Below are 14,836 nucleotides of genomic sequence, written 5' to 3' on the forward strand. Positions count from 1 at the left end.
TTAAAAAATACTGTAAATCAATTGCACTGCACGGAAAAAAAAGTCAAAATGGTTCCGATACCAAGCTTGCTAATTCTTGTGTCAAATGACCACCTGAATCCAAATATGACCACAGTTTTCAACATTATTTTCCACTTTTGGGGAAGAGAGCATTATATAAACCTTTAGTATTCTTCTGGTGGTCTAGAGAGGTACAAAGTTCTAAAGTACGAACATCGGGAGCAAGTTCGAAGATTCATAAAAGTATCCCCCCCCCCAAAAAAAAAAGAAAATTAAATCATCAAAACCTATCTTTTTTTTCTAGGGGTTTGTTTCACAATTTTTTAGTTAATGTTGGGCGTAAAACAAGAGTGTCAGACTCATTCCTATGAGCCCCATGTCCGAAAAAAATTGCATGTCATAAAAAAAAAAAAAAATATTGGAAGCATGGCATGTTGAATAGCTGCAACGCAGATCTTCATTAAAAAAGATTTCCAGCATCGTCAACTTATATTCAGATATAATTAAGATTCAAAATGAATTTAAGTATGGTTTATGGCAATAAAATATATTTATGTATATATATATATATATATATATATAAATTAAATATATATATATATATATATATATATATATATATATATATATATATATATATATATATATATATATATATATTTAATTTATATATATATATATATATATATATATATTATAATTTATATATATATATATATATATATATATATATATATATATATATATATATATATATATATATATATCCAGAAGTGAGTGATAAAAAATGGGGACGGTACATCCCCTGAAATAAATCTATACATGAATGCTACCGTACGGATAAGCATACCTAAGTTCATTTTTAATCTTATTTACATCTGTGAATATAACTTGAATAAATATATTTAATACAGGAAGGTTCTTCGCTGAAGATCTGACTATGCAACATACTTCCAATATTTTTTATTTACTTTTTTAATTTTACATCTTGAAAAATTGCGTAGACATGGAGCTTATATGAGTTTGTCGGATAATTTTTTTTACGCAAAAAAATGAAAGAAAATATTGTAAAACAAACCTTGAGGAAAAATATCGGTCTTGATATGTTTTTTAATATATTTTAAGGGGAAATAACTCTATGAGTCTCCCAACTTGCTCCTAGTGTTCACATTTTCAACTTTGCACCTCAATAGACTTTCGAAACTCTTAATGTTAATATAATGCTCCTTTCCCCTCCAAATCAAAATAATGTCTATGAAAATGTCAAAAACTGAAAAAATTGGAAGACACACTTTCCAAAAAGTGGGTCTTGATGTGGGGGGGGGGGAGACGGTGATCATACAGTGAAACCTGTGTAAGTTGACCACTTGCAGTGTACTACTTTAGTGGTCAACTTAAACAGGTGGTCAGCTTACAGAGATTGATTTATATGTTAAGGGCTAATTCCGTGCCCGAAAAAAGCGGTCAGCTTACAGGGGTGGTCAACTTTACAGGTTTTACTGTATTTGGATTCAGAAAATTATTTTACATAAGAATCGTCTAGAATGGTGTCAGAAGCATTTTGATTTTTTTTTTTTTTTTTTTTTTTTTTTTGCACAGTGTTATTTATTTTGCGAATTGATACTTGTATTTTCACTCTTTGTTAGAAATAACGAATGGACAAATTAATTCTCATACTATTTAAGGACAAAAAGGGTATGCCAGCTGAAAACTTAATTTTCCGTTAAAAACTTGTCTGGTGAGGTGAGACATCCTCAAAAGCATGGGAACCAAAATGGCTGTGTCAGTGTATATTTTGTTCTCGGATTTCGCAGTGAATTTTTGAGTTAGCATTTCTTTCAGTTGGATCAACTGTTTACTGGGGAATCATGAATTGTAAGCAGCAGCAATTCTTCCTGTTTGAAACAAAGTCAACGTTTTCAGTGAAATTTCTGATGATGTATTTAAGAAACTCTCATTATTTTTTAAAAAATAAGGAGAAAATTGCTAGAGCCAACATGTTCTCCAGACGTATTACATTTTCGGTTTGGTTAATTATTCCAGCGTTTTATTTTGAATTTCTAAGTCGCAAATTCTTTATTCATTTGATTTTACCTAACAGTATGTTTAATTCATGAAAGTTTTTTTAAAGGCATAATAGATTTTAACGCACTTCACTCGTTTTTTTTATACATGTTATTTTTTAGTTACTTTTTTTAAATTTAAATGTAAATCGAATACTTTAAAATATGTCACGTTATTTTACATTATTTTGCTAGTATAAATTAGGTGACATATTATTTTAGTTGCTATTTTTATAAGGAAGTAAATGTTTGAACAATGACTGAAATTTAAACCAACTACATACAAACTATGAATACGTCAAACAAGTACTAAACAACTTGCCATATCATCCAAAAACTGCAGTTCTCCCCTTGTTAGAGATCAACAATCTGCAATGGCCTTAACAGAGTTAAAAGTAGTGAACCTACAATTTTAGATGAAATTATCTTCACACTGGTAGGTAAATTTGTTTAGCGTTAGTAAATTTGTTTGGGTCTGAAAATATGGTGCATCTCAGCAGGGCCTGATTTAGAAATTTTAGGACTGTAAGCACTACAAACCTGTGGCGGCCCCCTTGACCTACAGAACTGAAGAACATGCTCAGTTGCACATCCCATCCCTCAAGAAAAATGGCGTACCATCCAAAACAATTGATACCTCCCCCCCCCCAAAAAAAAAAAAAAAAAAAATCAGTGGTGCAATCTGCATCGTTGAATTTTTTTAGGTTGACCCCATTAAAGTTTCCATGGCTATAGGCTGCAGTAAACCGAGGATGTAAGTGCATATATGTTTTGATAATGTCACTAAATACCTGAAACAAAGTTTTTTTCCTTCCCTAAACTGATCTACAATTGCTTGCAAAAAGAGAAAAAGTGCTTTTTTGGGGGGGGGGGTGTATTTGCACAAAAATAAGTTTATCATCTTCCAGGAATGCTCACTGTCAGCTTCCTGTATTTTGTGAGCCGCATGCTAGATATTGCTGATGTAAACTTACTAAATAAAATGCTAGATAGTAATAAAAAGTTGTTTTGACATTACGGATACAAAAGTGACAACTCACAACATGCAATGGGCCCAGCTAATCAGGTGCTAGTCAATTTACCAAACCAGCCCTCAATAAAGATCAATAGCTGTTTTTTGCAATTTGAAACTTACATAAAGAAACAATTACAGAAGATTCAAACATCCTGAAATATTATAAATCAACAGAAACAAAATAATTGCCTTAGCATTAATATTGAGCTCCATACCAATATGGAGTTACATCTGAGTGGAATTATTCTACGCTAGATGTCACTCCAGATAGTTTTCTCCTTCCATGGAAAAGAGTTTGTTTTCCTCTGAACTCATAAACCTTGTTAAAACAGAGCCAGCAGTAACAATTTAATTTTTAAACTTACACTAGAATAAAAAATATTTGGAGAAATTTTTATAGTGCAAAACAAATAAAAACATTCATAAGGATTTTTTTTTTGCCCCCCCCCCCCTCCCAAGCAAGGGGGCTCTAAAGCTTGTGCTTCTCAAGCTTACACTTAAGTCAGATCCTGCATTTCTACCTTGTAAAGTAAAAGTAAAAGCTTGGGTAAAAAGTTAAAGTTACCACTTCAACTTCTCCCTGACCCTAGTTTTTAACTCCTCTTTACGAGGTGGAGCCACACTACGTTTGCGAACCTCTCACTAGTGCCCCAAATGCAGCAACCAGAGAGAACGTAATCTCATCTTCAATGAGAAGTTTACTGTCTCTAGCTTTGCTATAGCTGTTCTAGATGCATAATGGCTTACAAAGGAGTAACTACAGTGCTTGATTGATATATATGTATTACTATTACCTTTGAACTCCATTCATCTTTGCTCTGTACTTCCTGGATAGTAGCACTCCTCCTCCCCATGCAGCCTATAAGTAATGTAAAACAAAAAATAATTACTACCAAAGCTAAAAAATTACTTCCTTTTAAAAGACAAATTCATTGCTTTTAAACTAAACCAAAATTTTCCTTAAGGTATTCACTAACTGCTAGACTGTTTTTTTCCTTAAACTTGTGTATCCCTTTCAAAAAAATATTCAATTCACTTTAGGAAACTTTCGAACATCTGCATCTTCATTAACTCAATTCCCTCTTGGGAGACATACGATTTCATTATCTTTTAAAATCTGACGTGCCGTGTATTATATGTCACTTTTCAGTCACCTCTTATTTTCCTTTTAGTTTTAGAATTTCATTATTAGAACTTGTTGTTCAGCATCTTTCCCATTAATCAAATATTTATTTAAAAGGCAGTTTTCTCCTTTTTAATAAGACATCACAGATTGCACGCTGTTTACTTATTTATTAATTTATTTTTTTGATAGAGGTTTATCTTGGGCCACTTTTCATCGACCGGTTTTTACAGTACCTGCCGTACGTGTTACTGATGTGTTTACGTATTTTTTTCATTGGGGGGTGTAGAAAAATCAAATATACATTTATAATTTAACTCTAAATTATTCAATAATTCAGTTCTTCGAATTAAAAAGAAGGGGGAAAATGGAATTTGAATCTGAGTTATTTGAAACTTTTAAATGAAAGAGACATTAAGGGGGTATTCTAGTCTAGAAATTCAAAAAAATCGATTTTTTTTTCTTCATATTCTTAGAGTTTAGCCATTTAAGAATAAGATTTTAAGAGGATTTATGGAATTTCAAATTATTTTTGGAGTTAGTTAATTTTGTTGAAATAAACCCTTTTGCTGAAATGAGACTGCAAACTTTAAAAGCTTTTTTCTCGAAACTAGTTTTTTCGACACAGTTGACAAGATATCTCAAGTTCTAATGCACCGATTTACTTGAAATTAGGTAAACTTTCTTAATGCTATCAAAATTGTCCCCACGTAAGGGTTTTTGAAATTTTTGATTTTTATTATTAAAAAAAGAAACTAAAGTTCAAAAAAGGAGTCAGAAAATGAACTTTTTTTTTTCAAAAAGACGCCATTTTGTGTGTGTGTGTGTGTGTTTTTTTTTTTTTTCAAATCGGTTACGTCCAGACAATTCTAAATCCTTGTTTTAATAAGAATTAACTTTGAATTTATGTTTCAGATCACCTGGAGGATTGGAATCACGTCAACCAGGTGACCCCCCTTTTTTTAGAGTCCCCGCTTTACCAGCCTCCTCCAACTACAATTTTGAATTTCTTTTCAACTCTATTATGCATTTTATACTTTTAAAGTTGTCGTAAAAAAACTGATAAAAATGGATAGTAAAATTAGCTGCTGTTTTTGTTCCTGTAAAATCACCTTAAAATTAAGCCTCTAGACTAGAATACCGCCTTAAATCCAACTATTGTTCTTTATAGAGAAAAAGTATTTTCTCAGAAAGCAGTGAAGATAAGCTGAAGACCATTTTTTTCTTCTCAGATGTTTTTGAAAAAAATAGAAGTTAAACATTAAGGGGAAAAATTAAGCTAACACTATCCGTAGAGTAACCGACTATTACGTAATCGAAATCCACGGTAATCTTATATGCAATCTAAAAATTGTAAATATCTGTAATCGTAGTTGAAATTAAAATCGGTAAACTTTGATGTGATCAAAATCGTAATCATCCTATTTATTATCGTTTTTTCATAATGAAATCAGGGTTACAAATCCAACAAAAAAAAATGTCTGTAGTCAAAAAATTGAGGATGAAAGGCATGATTTTCGTAATTGTAATCTCCTATTTTTGATGCTCGTAATCATAATCGTTATCGATTTCACTTTCTTTCAATTGACTCCTAGCCTGCTGCCAGTTAATCTCAATGAAAAAGTTTTCATTGTAAAACTAAAAATTGTATAAATTACTAATTTTAACAAAAAGCGCAGATTGACGCCAAGTCGCTATGGATACACTGTTAAAACTACAGGATGCATTAGGCACCTTTCAGGGGAGAAACGCTTGTTCACCAGCGGCACCCAATACGGAGCCAAAATCGCACCTCTAAATAGGGTGAAAAACAGGCACCTTTTAAAAACTAGACAGCCGGAGTGAAAAAATGGAACCTTCGGAGAGAGAAATGGCACCCTTACTATAGATCCTCCTCCTCCCTCCCCCGCAATGTGTGCGTTTTTGAATACAGTTGTGTATTTATTTATTTATTTTTTGAAGTTTTGTTTTGATTTATGATATTCTACGTTTTGGACATTTTTCACATTGAACTTGGTATTGGAAATGATTAAAACATGTAATTACAGCATTTGATCATATTTCAGAGTTTTCAACATAGTTAAGAAGTGCTCATAGCTTTAATTCATCTGATCGTGCTCTAACTCAGTGTTTCTCAACCTCTTTTGACCCACGGACGCGGTAAAAGCAAATGAAAAACTTCGCGGACCGGTGAAATCTTAATCTTATCGTTTTCTTAAAAATTCATAAAATAAATAATATGATAATAATAACTCTGGGGCCGTTAAAAAACATGTGAAAAAATTCAGGGTTCTGATGTTTTTTTTTAAACAAAAAGTAATGTTAAAAATTAATAAAACAAATAAATATCTACCCCTTCACTTGGTATCAAAGATCTGTCACAAATACGTTATAATTTAAAAACGAGTAGTTATTTAAAACATGTGAGAAATTATACATTTACTAAAACATGACGTATTCCGAAATTGAAGCATACCTGTACTTATACATTATTTACATGATAAGCCAAAAATATTCAGGGATATTACAATTACGGAAAAACAAAATCGTTTCATAAACGTTAATCAAGAGTAACAAAATAAAATGCACATAAAGTTTTTCAACCAGTTAAATAAAAAACCAAAATAAATTTCTAACGCTATCGCTAACCGCTAACAGGAAATGATTCTAACACTTGAATGAAAAAGCAAAAAAAAAAAAGAGCTAGACTGAGAGAGATTTTTTTTTCGCTAGCTTTCTGTTATAATCTACGAAGCACAAGAAACATTTTTATTAAGGTTCTTTTGGTGATTAATAAAAGCTGCTTATCGAGTATTCAAGAAAATAATGACAGATATTTTTAGTAGCGTTTTGAATGATGGAAATTTCACGATAGTAACGGTAAACGGGAACTAGAAGGCTAACGGTTACTGAAACGCAATAAATGCACTTTTAAACACTTAACTATGTTTGAAAGCCCTAAAAGCTACAAAGTGGTCAAAAGCTGTACTTACTTGTAATTTCGGATAATTAATCCTAGAAAAGTTGTGTTTTAATCCAATAGTGTACTTCATTCAATGTGAAAGACTCACAAACGCAATCATCATTTGTCCGCCATATTGAGGTGGTTGAATGTATGTCTAAGGCAAAAAGCGCATGCGCAATGAGTCTTTCTGCGATTGCATGCTGTTTTGGCTCCTCTGCTCTATTTTCTGGCTTGCATTGCACCTTCAGGCACTATGCTTTCACCTTAGAGGGAATATTTTCACTCGTCTGGAACCCCTGGTTATAACAGTGTAACCTACACCAAATACGGCGTACGTTGGTCTACGTTACTTAAAGTTCTGATAACGTAGTAGTCTACTAGAAGAAAAAGAAATGTATAAATTTAATCAAATCTTATTTTATGTTTCGTACAAACAGAAAAATAAGATTACCCGAAGAAAAATCTCTTTCAACGTGAAATTATAGTATAGATATAGACACACAGTTAACTTTTGTGAGTGAAAAACCCAATAAGATTAATGGTGTGAAAATTTGTCGATTTTAAGTTAAAAATTGCAAAGTGCCTTCTGCGCTATATGATATCATTACAATGAATAAAAATTCAAATTAGGTTCCCCAGTAACGCATGATTCATGTGCCAAGTGTTTGCAGATTAATTAAAATTAAAATTAAAATAATTTTAAATTTACAACGATTTTTTAAAGTAGAATGAAAGCTTTAATTTTTGAAATGCTTTTGTTAAACATTGATATATCATCAAGAAAAAAGCATTTTTGCTAAACTATGATGTTCCGTCTAATTAGAATATCTTAAAGCGAGTCGTTTTTACCTTTCAAAATTAGTGTATCTAACGTGATTCAAAACTGTGAAAATAAAAACTTAGATCTCGTAGAAATTTTTGGGGGCTCGTTGGCCTACCTGGAAAATGTGCCCCATGCGAAATGAGCAAACTCATCATGCGTTGCCACTTTTGTTTTTAATGACTGTAAGGAATTATTCTAAGAGCATTTCAATATTGTAGATTCTATAGATACAATATAACATACTACGTCCACTAATATTGTGGTACATTCAGTTCAAAGAGATCGTACAATACATATAAGATTTTTTATTTTTCTTTCTTTCTTTCTTTCTTCCTTTTTTTTTTTTTTTTTGAATATAATTTGTCAAAACAAAAATGACGTTCTACTAATAAATAAAAACAATTAAGTGTAAGAGATGAAACTGTCTTACCTTAGTATTTATTAATATATTAAAATGATATTAGTAAAATAAATAATGAATTCTGTGCATCAGAACCAGAAGGACGTAAGTCACATTATGATAATTTTACAGCAGAGAGAAAAACTTTTTTCTAACGCATGCAAAGAATGGGAGCGCTCTTTTAACAATGGTAAAAAATTAAAAAGGATTCGTTTTTGAGAATTACGTTCATATGGCTCTATGCAGAATAGGCTTCTACATACAATGCACTAATAAACGGAAAATCGCAATTTTTGGACTTTACGTCAGTCTGAATCTGAGGTACAGAATTGGGCACTTCATAATTGTTTGATTTCATTTACTCAGAAAAATATTTGATTATATTACCCTTTTGTAACGTTAAAATTTTGTTACCACTTTATATTTGTTTTACCCAGATTTTTTCTGAAAGGATCTACGTTTACAATTAGGAAACACCGTATAGTTGTTTGACTTTAAAGTAATGAGTTTCTTTTACTTGATGAATCTGTGTGTCAATAAAGTGTTTACATTAACAGTTAAAGGCATTTTATATTTAATGTCTGCATACAATGATAAAATAGGGCAAAAAATGGCAATTTATATTCAGGGCATCAATCTTTCGTATAATATATATATATATATATATATATATATATATATATATATATATATATATATATATATATATATATATATATATATATATATATATTAGGGTGGTCCTTATTTTTGAAGTTGTAGATATTTTACGCGACGCCCCCTCAATATGTTCCATTATACAAATAAATGATCCATGCAAAATTTTAAGCCAATCCATGAATATTAACCCGTGCCCCTAGGGCCCCCTTTTTTGAGTTTCGAAGAAAAAAATGCGGATTTTCTCATTTTTTGTAAAACTTCTCTTACACGTTTCATATTTAAAGTAATTTTGAACTTCAATAGATGTTACTACTTCCAGACCAACCATTTTCTCACTTTCATTCTGCAAAATTTTACATATTTCCGATGGTACATGTACACCAATGGTCTTGGGACAGGCATATCGCTATTCGTGCTCGTTTCAAACCAAGCGGCAGGGGAACATTTCTTTAAACCAAGATGGACACAAGAGATTCTAAAGGCCATCAATGAATGGTCTAGGCCATTAATGAATGATCTTTGACAACAACAAATTGCCTCCTCCAGGCTTTCGGGGTGTTGATTTAGAAAATTTTCTGTGTGTGGTGTGTTCTAATAGGTGAGGCAAATAGGGTCGCTAGGTTTGAATGCTATAAATATAAGTAATGGCAATTATATTTTAATTAGTTTTTTAGTTATAAATATACTTGAATGTTTATGCATTCTTAAAATATAAATTTTGAAAAATCCTCGATTACTCTACCATAAAAATATACTCTTTTCCATATCTAAAATATAAAGTTAAAAAAATTACAGATCGGAATAATGTAAAAATCTATACTTTAAATTGTCTCCTTTTTAGTACATAGTTCCTTATTATCATTAAATTCTTCTTGCAATTTACAAGATTTAGAAATTGAAATGGGTATATATCCTAACCTGTTGAACCTTTTTTTATATCTAGTCTACCACAACGCAAAAAAGCTTGGCAACTATTGATATCTGCTCGCATTTCATCAATGTTAGACAAATGCCATATTAGGGGAAAATATGCTGTTCATTTATTAACAGCTTATGTAGATGCAGTAAATTTAAATCCAAATGACCTTGTGATCAATCGTACATCCCTTAAGAGAGCAAGAAAAAATTTTCGAGAGGTAAAATCAAGTTTCATGAATTTGAATTAAAATTTTTTAGTTATTCACTGGGATATAAAGCTACATCCAGATGTAACTGGAAAAAAACTCCGATAGGCTTACCGTGATAGCTTCAGGTCCCAATGTTGAACAGCTACTCAGAATTCCTGAGACATTTCTTCAGTTGTATATGATACCTCAGATTATTGCTCTTTACTGCTAACTGTTCAAGCTGTATTGTTTGATACAACGACTTATAATATCGACCGTATAAATTGTGCATGTAATTTTTTAGAGAAAAAGCTGAATGGTGATATATTACATTTGTATTGCCATCATCATGCACTTGAAATCGTACTGCAGAGTGTTTTTAAAGAAGTTCTTGCCTTTCTTAGTTCTAGACTCGATATTCCATTATTCAAGCGCTTCAAAATTTTGCGGAAAGATCTCCATTATTCAAAACTTATAACATTTCAATCAAGTACATATACCACTTAAATTCTAAAAGACGAAGTGGATAACATATTATTGTTCGTAGAAAGCGGAATTCAGAAACATTCCAGAGAATTCTCATAACTTGTAATAATACTTCTTGGTGAAGTCGTACCTCTTACAGGGATATGTTTTCAGCAACCTGGAGCTTATGCCTGAGACAGAAGGAAGGTAAAAGGAATTTATTGGTTGAATATTTATATATTTAGGAAACAATTCAAATTAACCTTACATGAAGAGAATGCCCGTAAATGCTGTTTTACATTTAATGTTGTATGAAGATGTGGTTTTTCGCACCAACCCAATCTAGGTCTTTAAATTAATGTGTCTGAAAAACTAGCAGTGTGCAAAATGATGACAAACATGCAGTAGAAGCAGTGATTGGGAAATTCATAAATCACTTATGGTATTTAGGGAATGAACTAGTAGCTTTGTCCGTATTGGATGAAAGAATTAACTTTGAAGATAGGAAAAGACTACTCCAAAACAATGCTTGTTGAAAAGGAAGACGTGACTGATGACTGTATAAAAAAATTACAGTAGATGATTTGGAATACTTCCTTAGTAAAGATCTCCATCTTTACAGAATCAATTACAAGTCAATAAAACTGTTTGATAAGTTACAAACACCAAAAGATGTTTCCCTATTTGATCCTGATATATGGCAAAATGAAGGAAGCTATTTAAAGGGAAGAGATATCGTTAAAACGCTGAAAGTTGTGAATGATACAACTGAAAGAGGAGCACAATTAATTGAAGAATTTCCCACTCAATTTACCAAATATGAGTCACAATAGCAATTTAGTAATTTACAGACAGTCCAAGGCTATCGGGAACAAAATGAACACGATTGAAATACATTGAGAAAAGCTTACGATTAAGGTAAAGTATCTAAAGCACTATTTCATTCTTATTTAATATAAAATATTTAGATGATATGAAATAATTAAAAAAGATTGATTTTAGTGCTACCTCGTTGTAAAAGTATTTTGGAAATATAGGAGAAACGATGTAAGGGGTCTGAAGTAAAAAACTCGAAGAATTGTGGGAAAATTATCAAAAGTGTTAAAGTTCAACGTACTAGGGGCACGTGTTATTATTGACCGATCGAGTTCAGATTTTGCACCGATTACTTTTTCTTATAGTGTCACATAATTAGGGGGCGTCACTTGTTGAATTCCGAAAAAAAAAATTTCCCATATAAATAAGGACCACCCTAATATATATATATATATATATATATATATATATATATATATATATATATATATATATATATATATGATGATTATAATTAAAGTTCCACTTTCAAAACGCTGTAAAAATAAAACCACTGGTCAAAATGACCTCAAATTTCAACGGAATATTATCGAAAAAGGGGGACAACGTATGGCAGAAGAAAAATAAATAGTTGGAATTTTTAGCAATAGATGGCGCTGCAAGTGTCAGAATATGTAAATCAAAACACCTGTCATGCGCACGACTCATTGAAGTTGTTATAAAACCCCCAATACACGTTTTTTTTCCCCTCATTTCGCATCTGAGAAGTTCACTATGACTGTCTCAATGAAAGATCCGGCCGTCCCGATCACCTGATCTTAACCCGTGTGGCTTCTGGATATGGGGCTATCTGAAAGCTGTTGTGTTCAGTGCTCCGATTGCAAATTTTGCTGAGCTGAAGGCATGCACCGCGCAACATATTCTAAACGTGACCCAGAAACACTTCACTCAGTCGTAGAACATGCTGTTTCTCGATTTCAACTTGTTACAGAAAACGGGGTACATCATACTGTACATCTTTTGCGCCAGTCTCACGAAAATTAAAGACCGATTTGATTTTTACTCATGCTTTTTATGCGGTTTTCGGCCTCAGGACAATTAAAAACCGATTTTTCCCATCCGATGTGATATGACCTTGCCGTGTTGGATGGGTTTACTTAACTAACAGTATCACACCTGTACCCTCGTGCACGCTAAGTAGTACGGTGTTTCAACGTATAGTTAACACCTTAGGTAATATTTTATGATTTATTTGTCATTTGTAGTCGACCACTATTAAATTATGATGCTTACAGCGCCATCTGTTGCTAAAAATTTTAACTATTTATTTTGTTCTGCCATCAAGTTCCCCCCTTCTTCGATAATATTGCGTTGAAGTTTGACGTCATTCTGACCAGTGGTTTTATTTTTACAGCGTTTTGAAAGTGGAACTTTAATTATAATCACCCTGTATATATATATATATATATATATATATATATATATATATATATATATATATATATATATATATATATATGTGTGTGTGTGTGTGTGTGTGTGTGTGTGTGTGCGTGTGTATATTTGATGCTTATTATATGTATCAATATGTATCATAATTGAAAATGGAAAGACAGAAAGGATTGCAAAAAATGTATTTCAAATAACGATTTGGGGCCTGCGTGTCTGTGATATAAACTTTGTCTTCTAAGCGGAGGTCGTGTGTTCGATTCCCGCCGGTGCCCTGGTTGTTAGTCCTCTATGTATGTGAAGCTGCTTAGTTTCTGTATGAATAAATAAATGAATAAACAACTGTTTTCAATCCGTTTCTTACGTCAACATGTAACCAGAGGCCATATTTTTTGCATATATCAGCGCAAGCCTCGATGGGATCAAAAGCTCCAAGAACAGTCGTACCAGCTGTGCAACACACGAAGAAAGGTTTATAGCCTTTTGCTTTATCGGCAAGAATACACTTCTCCAGCTCTTCCGGGATCATACGTCCCCTAAAAAAATTAGATTTTTGTTTAACATAACATCAAACTGCAAAAATCAAAAAGAAAACTATGTACTGTTGGTAGAGCATGGGAAACACATAAAGACTTGGTAAGAAGGTATCACTGGTCTCATAAAATTTATTTCAATACTGGGATTTTTTGCAAGCAAATATTAATGTTAATTGAGGTAATCCTCCAATATGAAATACGAAATGTTTTCCTCATGTGACGTAAATTAGTCACATCCGAAACTTCTTTTTTATTCCCAGAAGTTAAACATCCATATTCCAGTCGATTCAATAATAAGTAGGCTACATTCAGTATGAGCAAGATATATTGTTTCGGCAATTTCTGGAAGATATGTTACATTATAGAAATCAGCAACTTCAAAGTTGTTTAATGTTGGTAAGATTTGTATAAGTTTTGGCGTTGAAATACAATTTATCAAAGAGGAGAAAGTATAGATAGTTGGATTTGAGTGGAACTAAGTATTCTGGTTAGTCATGTATCGTGTAAAAATTTACACAATGTAAAAAGCTAAGCATTACACATATTTTAAAGAGGTCTTTCAAACGTAAGTTAAACATTGAAACAAAAGCTTGGATAGTATTTTGTTTTTTATGTATTTTCTGTTGCTTTACAGAAAATATTACATGCTAAACTGAGATGGTTTAAATTTTCGGCGTAAAAGAAATAAATAAAAGTCCCATTTGACTCCATCAAAATCTCAGTTTCTTTTATAAGAGAGCTCTTCTTCTCTTTTTCTAACAATACAACACTGTATGTGTTATAAATACTTTGATATGCAGAAACATAAATGACACATACACTCAAACCTGTTTTTGTGCGTTGGATATTGAACGCATACAAAAAAAAATCGCATTAAAAATCTTTCAACATTTCACGAACAGCTGTAAAAATTGTTGTTGTAACAAATAATAAGCCAAACGTTCTATTTCCTGAATATCTTGGCAAGAGATGGGAACAGTCGGGGGAAAAAACCCCGAAACAATTCGGGGGGAAAACTTATTTCCACTCAAAAAAAAAAGAAAATTTTTAAATTTCTAGCACAAAATTATGCATTCAGAAATTTGTTAGTACTTACATTCCAAGTTTTTATTTTTTTTATTAGAATATTTTTTTTAATATTCAGTATCCCACATGTGAAGCATTGTCTTTGATAATCAAAGCTGTAGGATAGTTTAATTTCCTTGTAAACCAAAGTATTATTTCCTCATTAAGATTGTAAATGCATACACAAAACATAATTAGTACATTCAGGGCCGCACCGTCCCTATGTGCAAGGTCGTGCGACGCACGACGTCGCCAGAGCCAAAAACGCGCCGAGTTCTACCGATCGAAAATTCTCGTATTGTAGGGGGGAAACTCTTCCCAAAAATGTAAAATTGAATCCTTCATTATAT

The 14,836-nt window shown here is 31.9% G+C and overlaps 1 protein-coding gene across 1 annotated transcript in view; it reads right to left on the reverse strand.

The window, feature by feature from the left end:
* LOC129218801 (glutamate decarboxylase-like) overlaps positions 1–14,836 on the reverse strand; it is a 136,432-nt gene that overhangs the window by 37,893 nt on the left and 83,703 nt on the right. The window contains exons 7-8 of the mRNA XM_054853123.1: positions 13,250–13,421; positions 3,873–3,937 (exon numbers count right to left, since the gene is read on the reverse strand). Of these exons, the coding sequence (XP_054709098.1) occupies positions 3,873–3,937; positions 13,250–13,421 (237 nt within the window). The remainder of the gene's footprint in view (positions 1–3,872; positions 3,938–13,249; positions 13,422–14,836) is intronic.

This window comes from Uloborus diversus, chromosome 3, assembly GCF_026930045.1.
Source record: "Uloborus diversus isolate 005 chromosome 3, Udiv.v.3.1, whole genome shotgun sequence".
In the NCBI taxonomy this organism is placed as follows: domain Eukaryota; kingdom Metazoa; phylum Arthropoda; class Arachnida; order Araneae; family Uloboridae; genus Uloborus; species Uloborus diversus.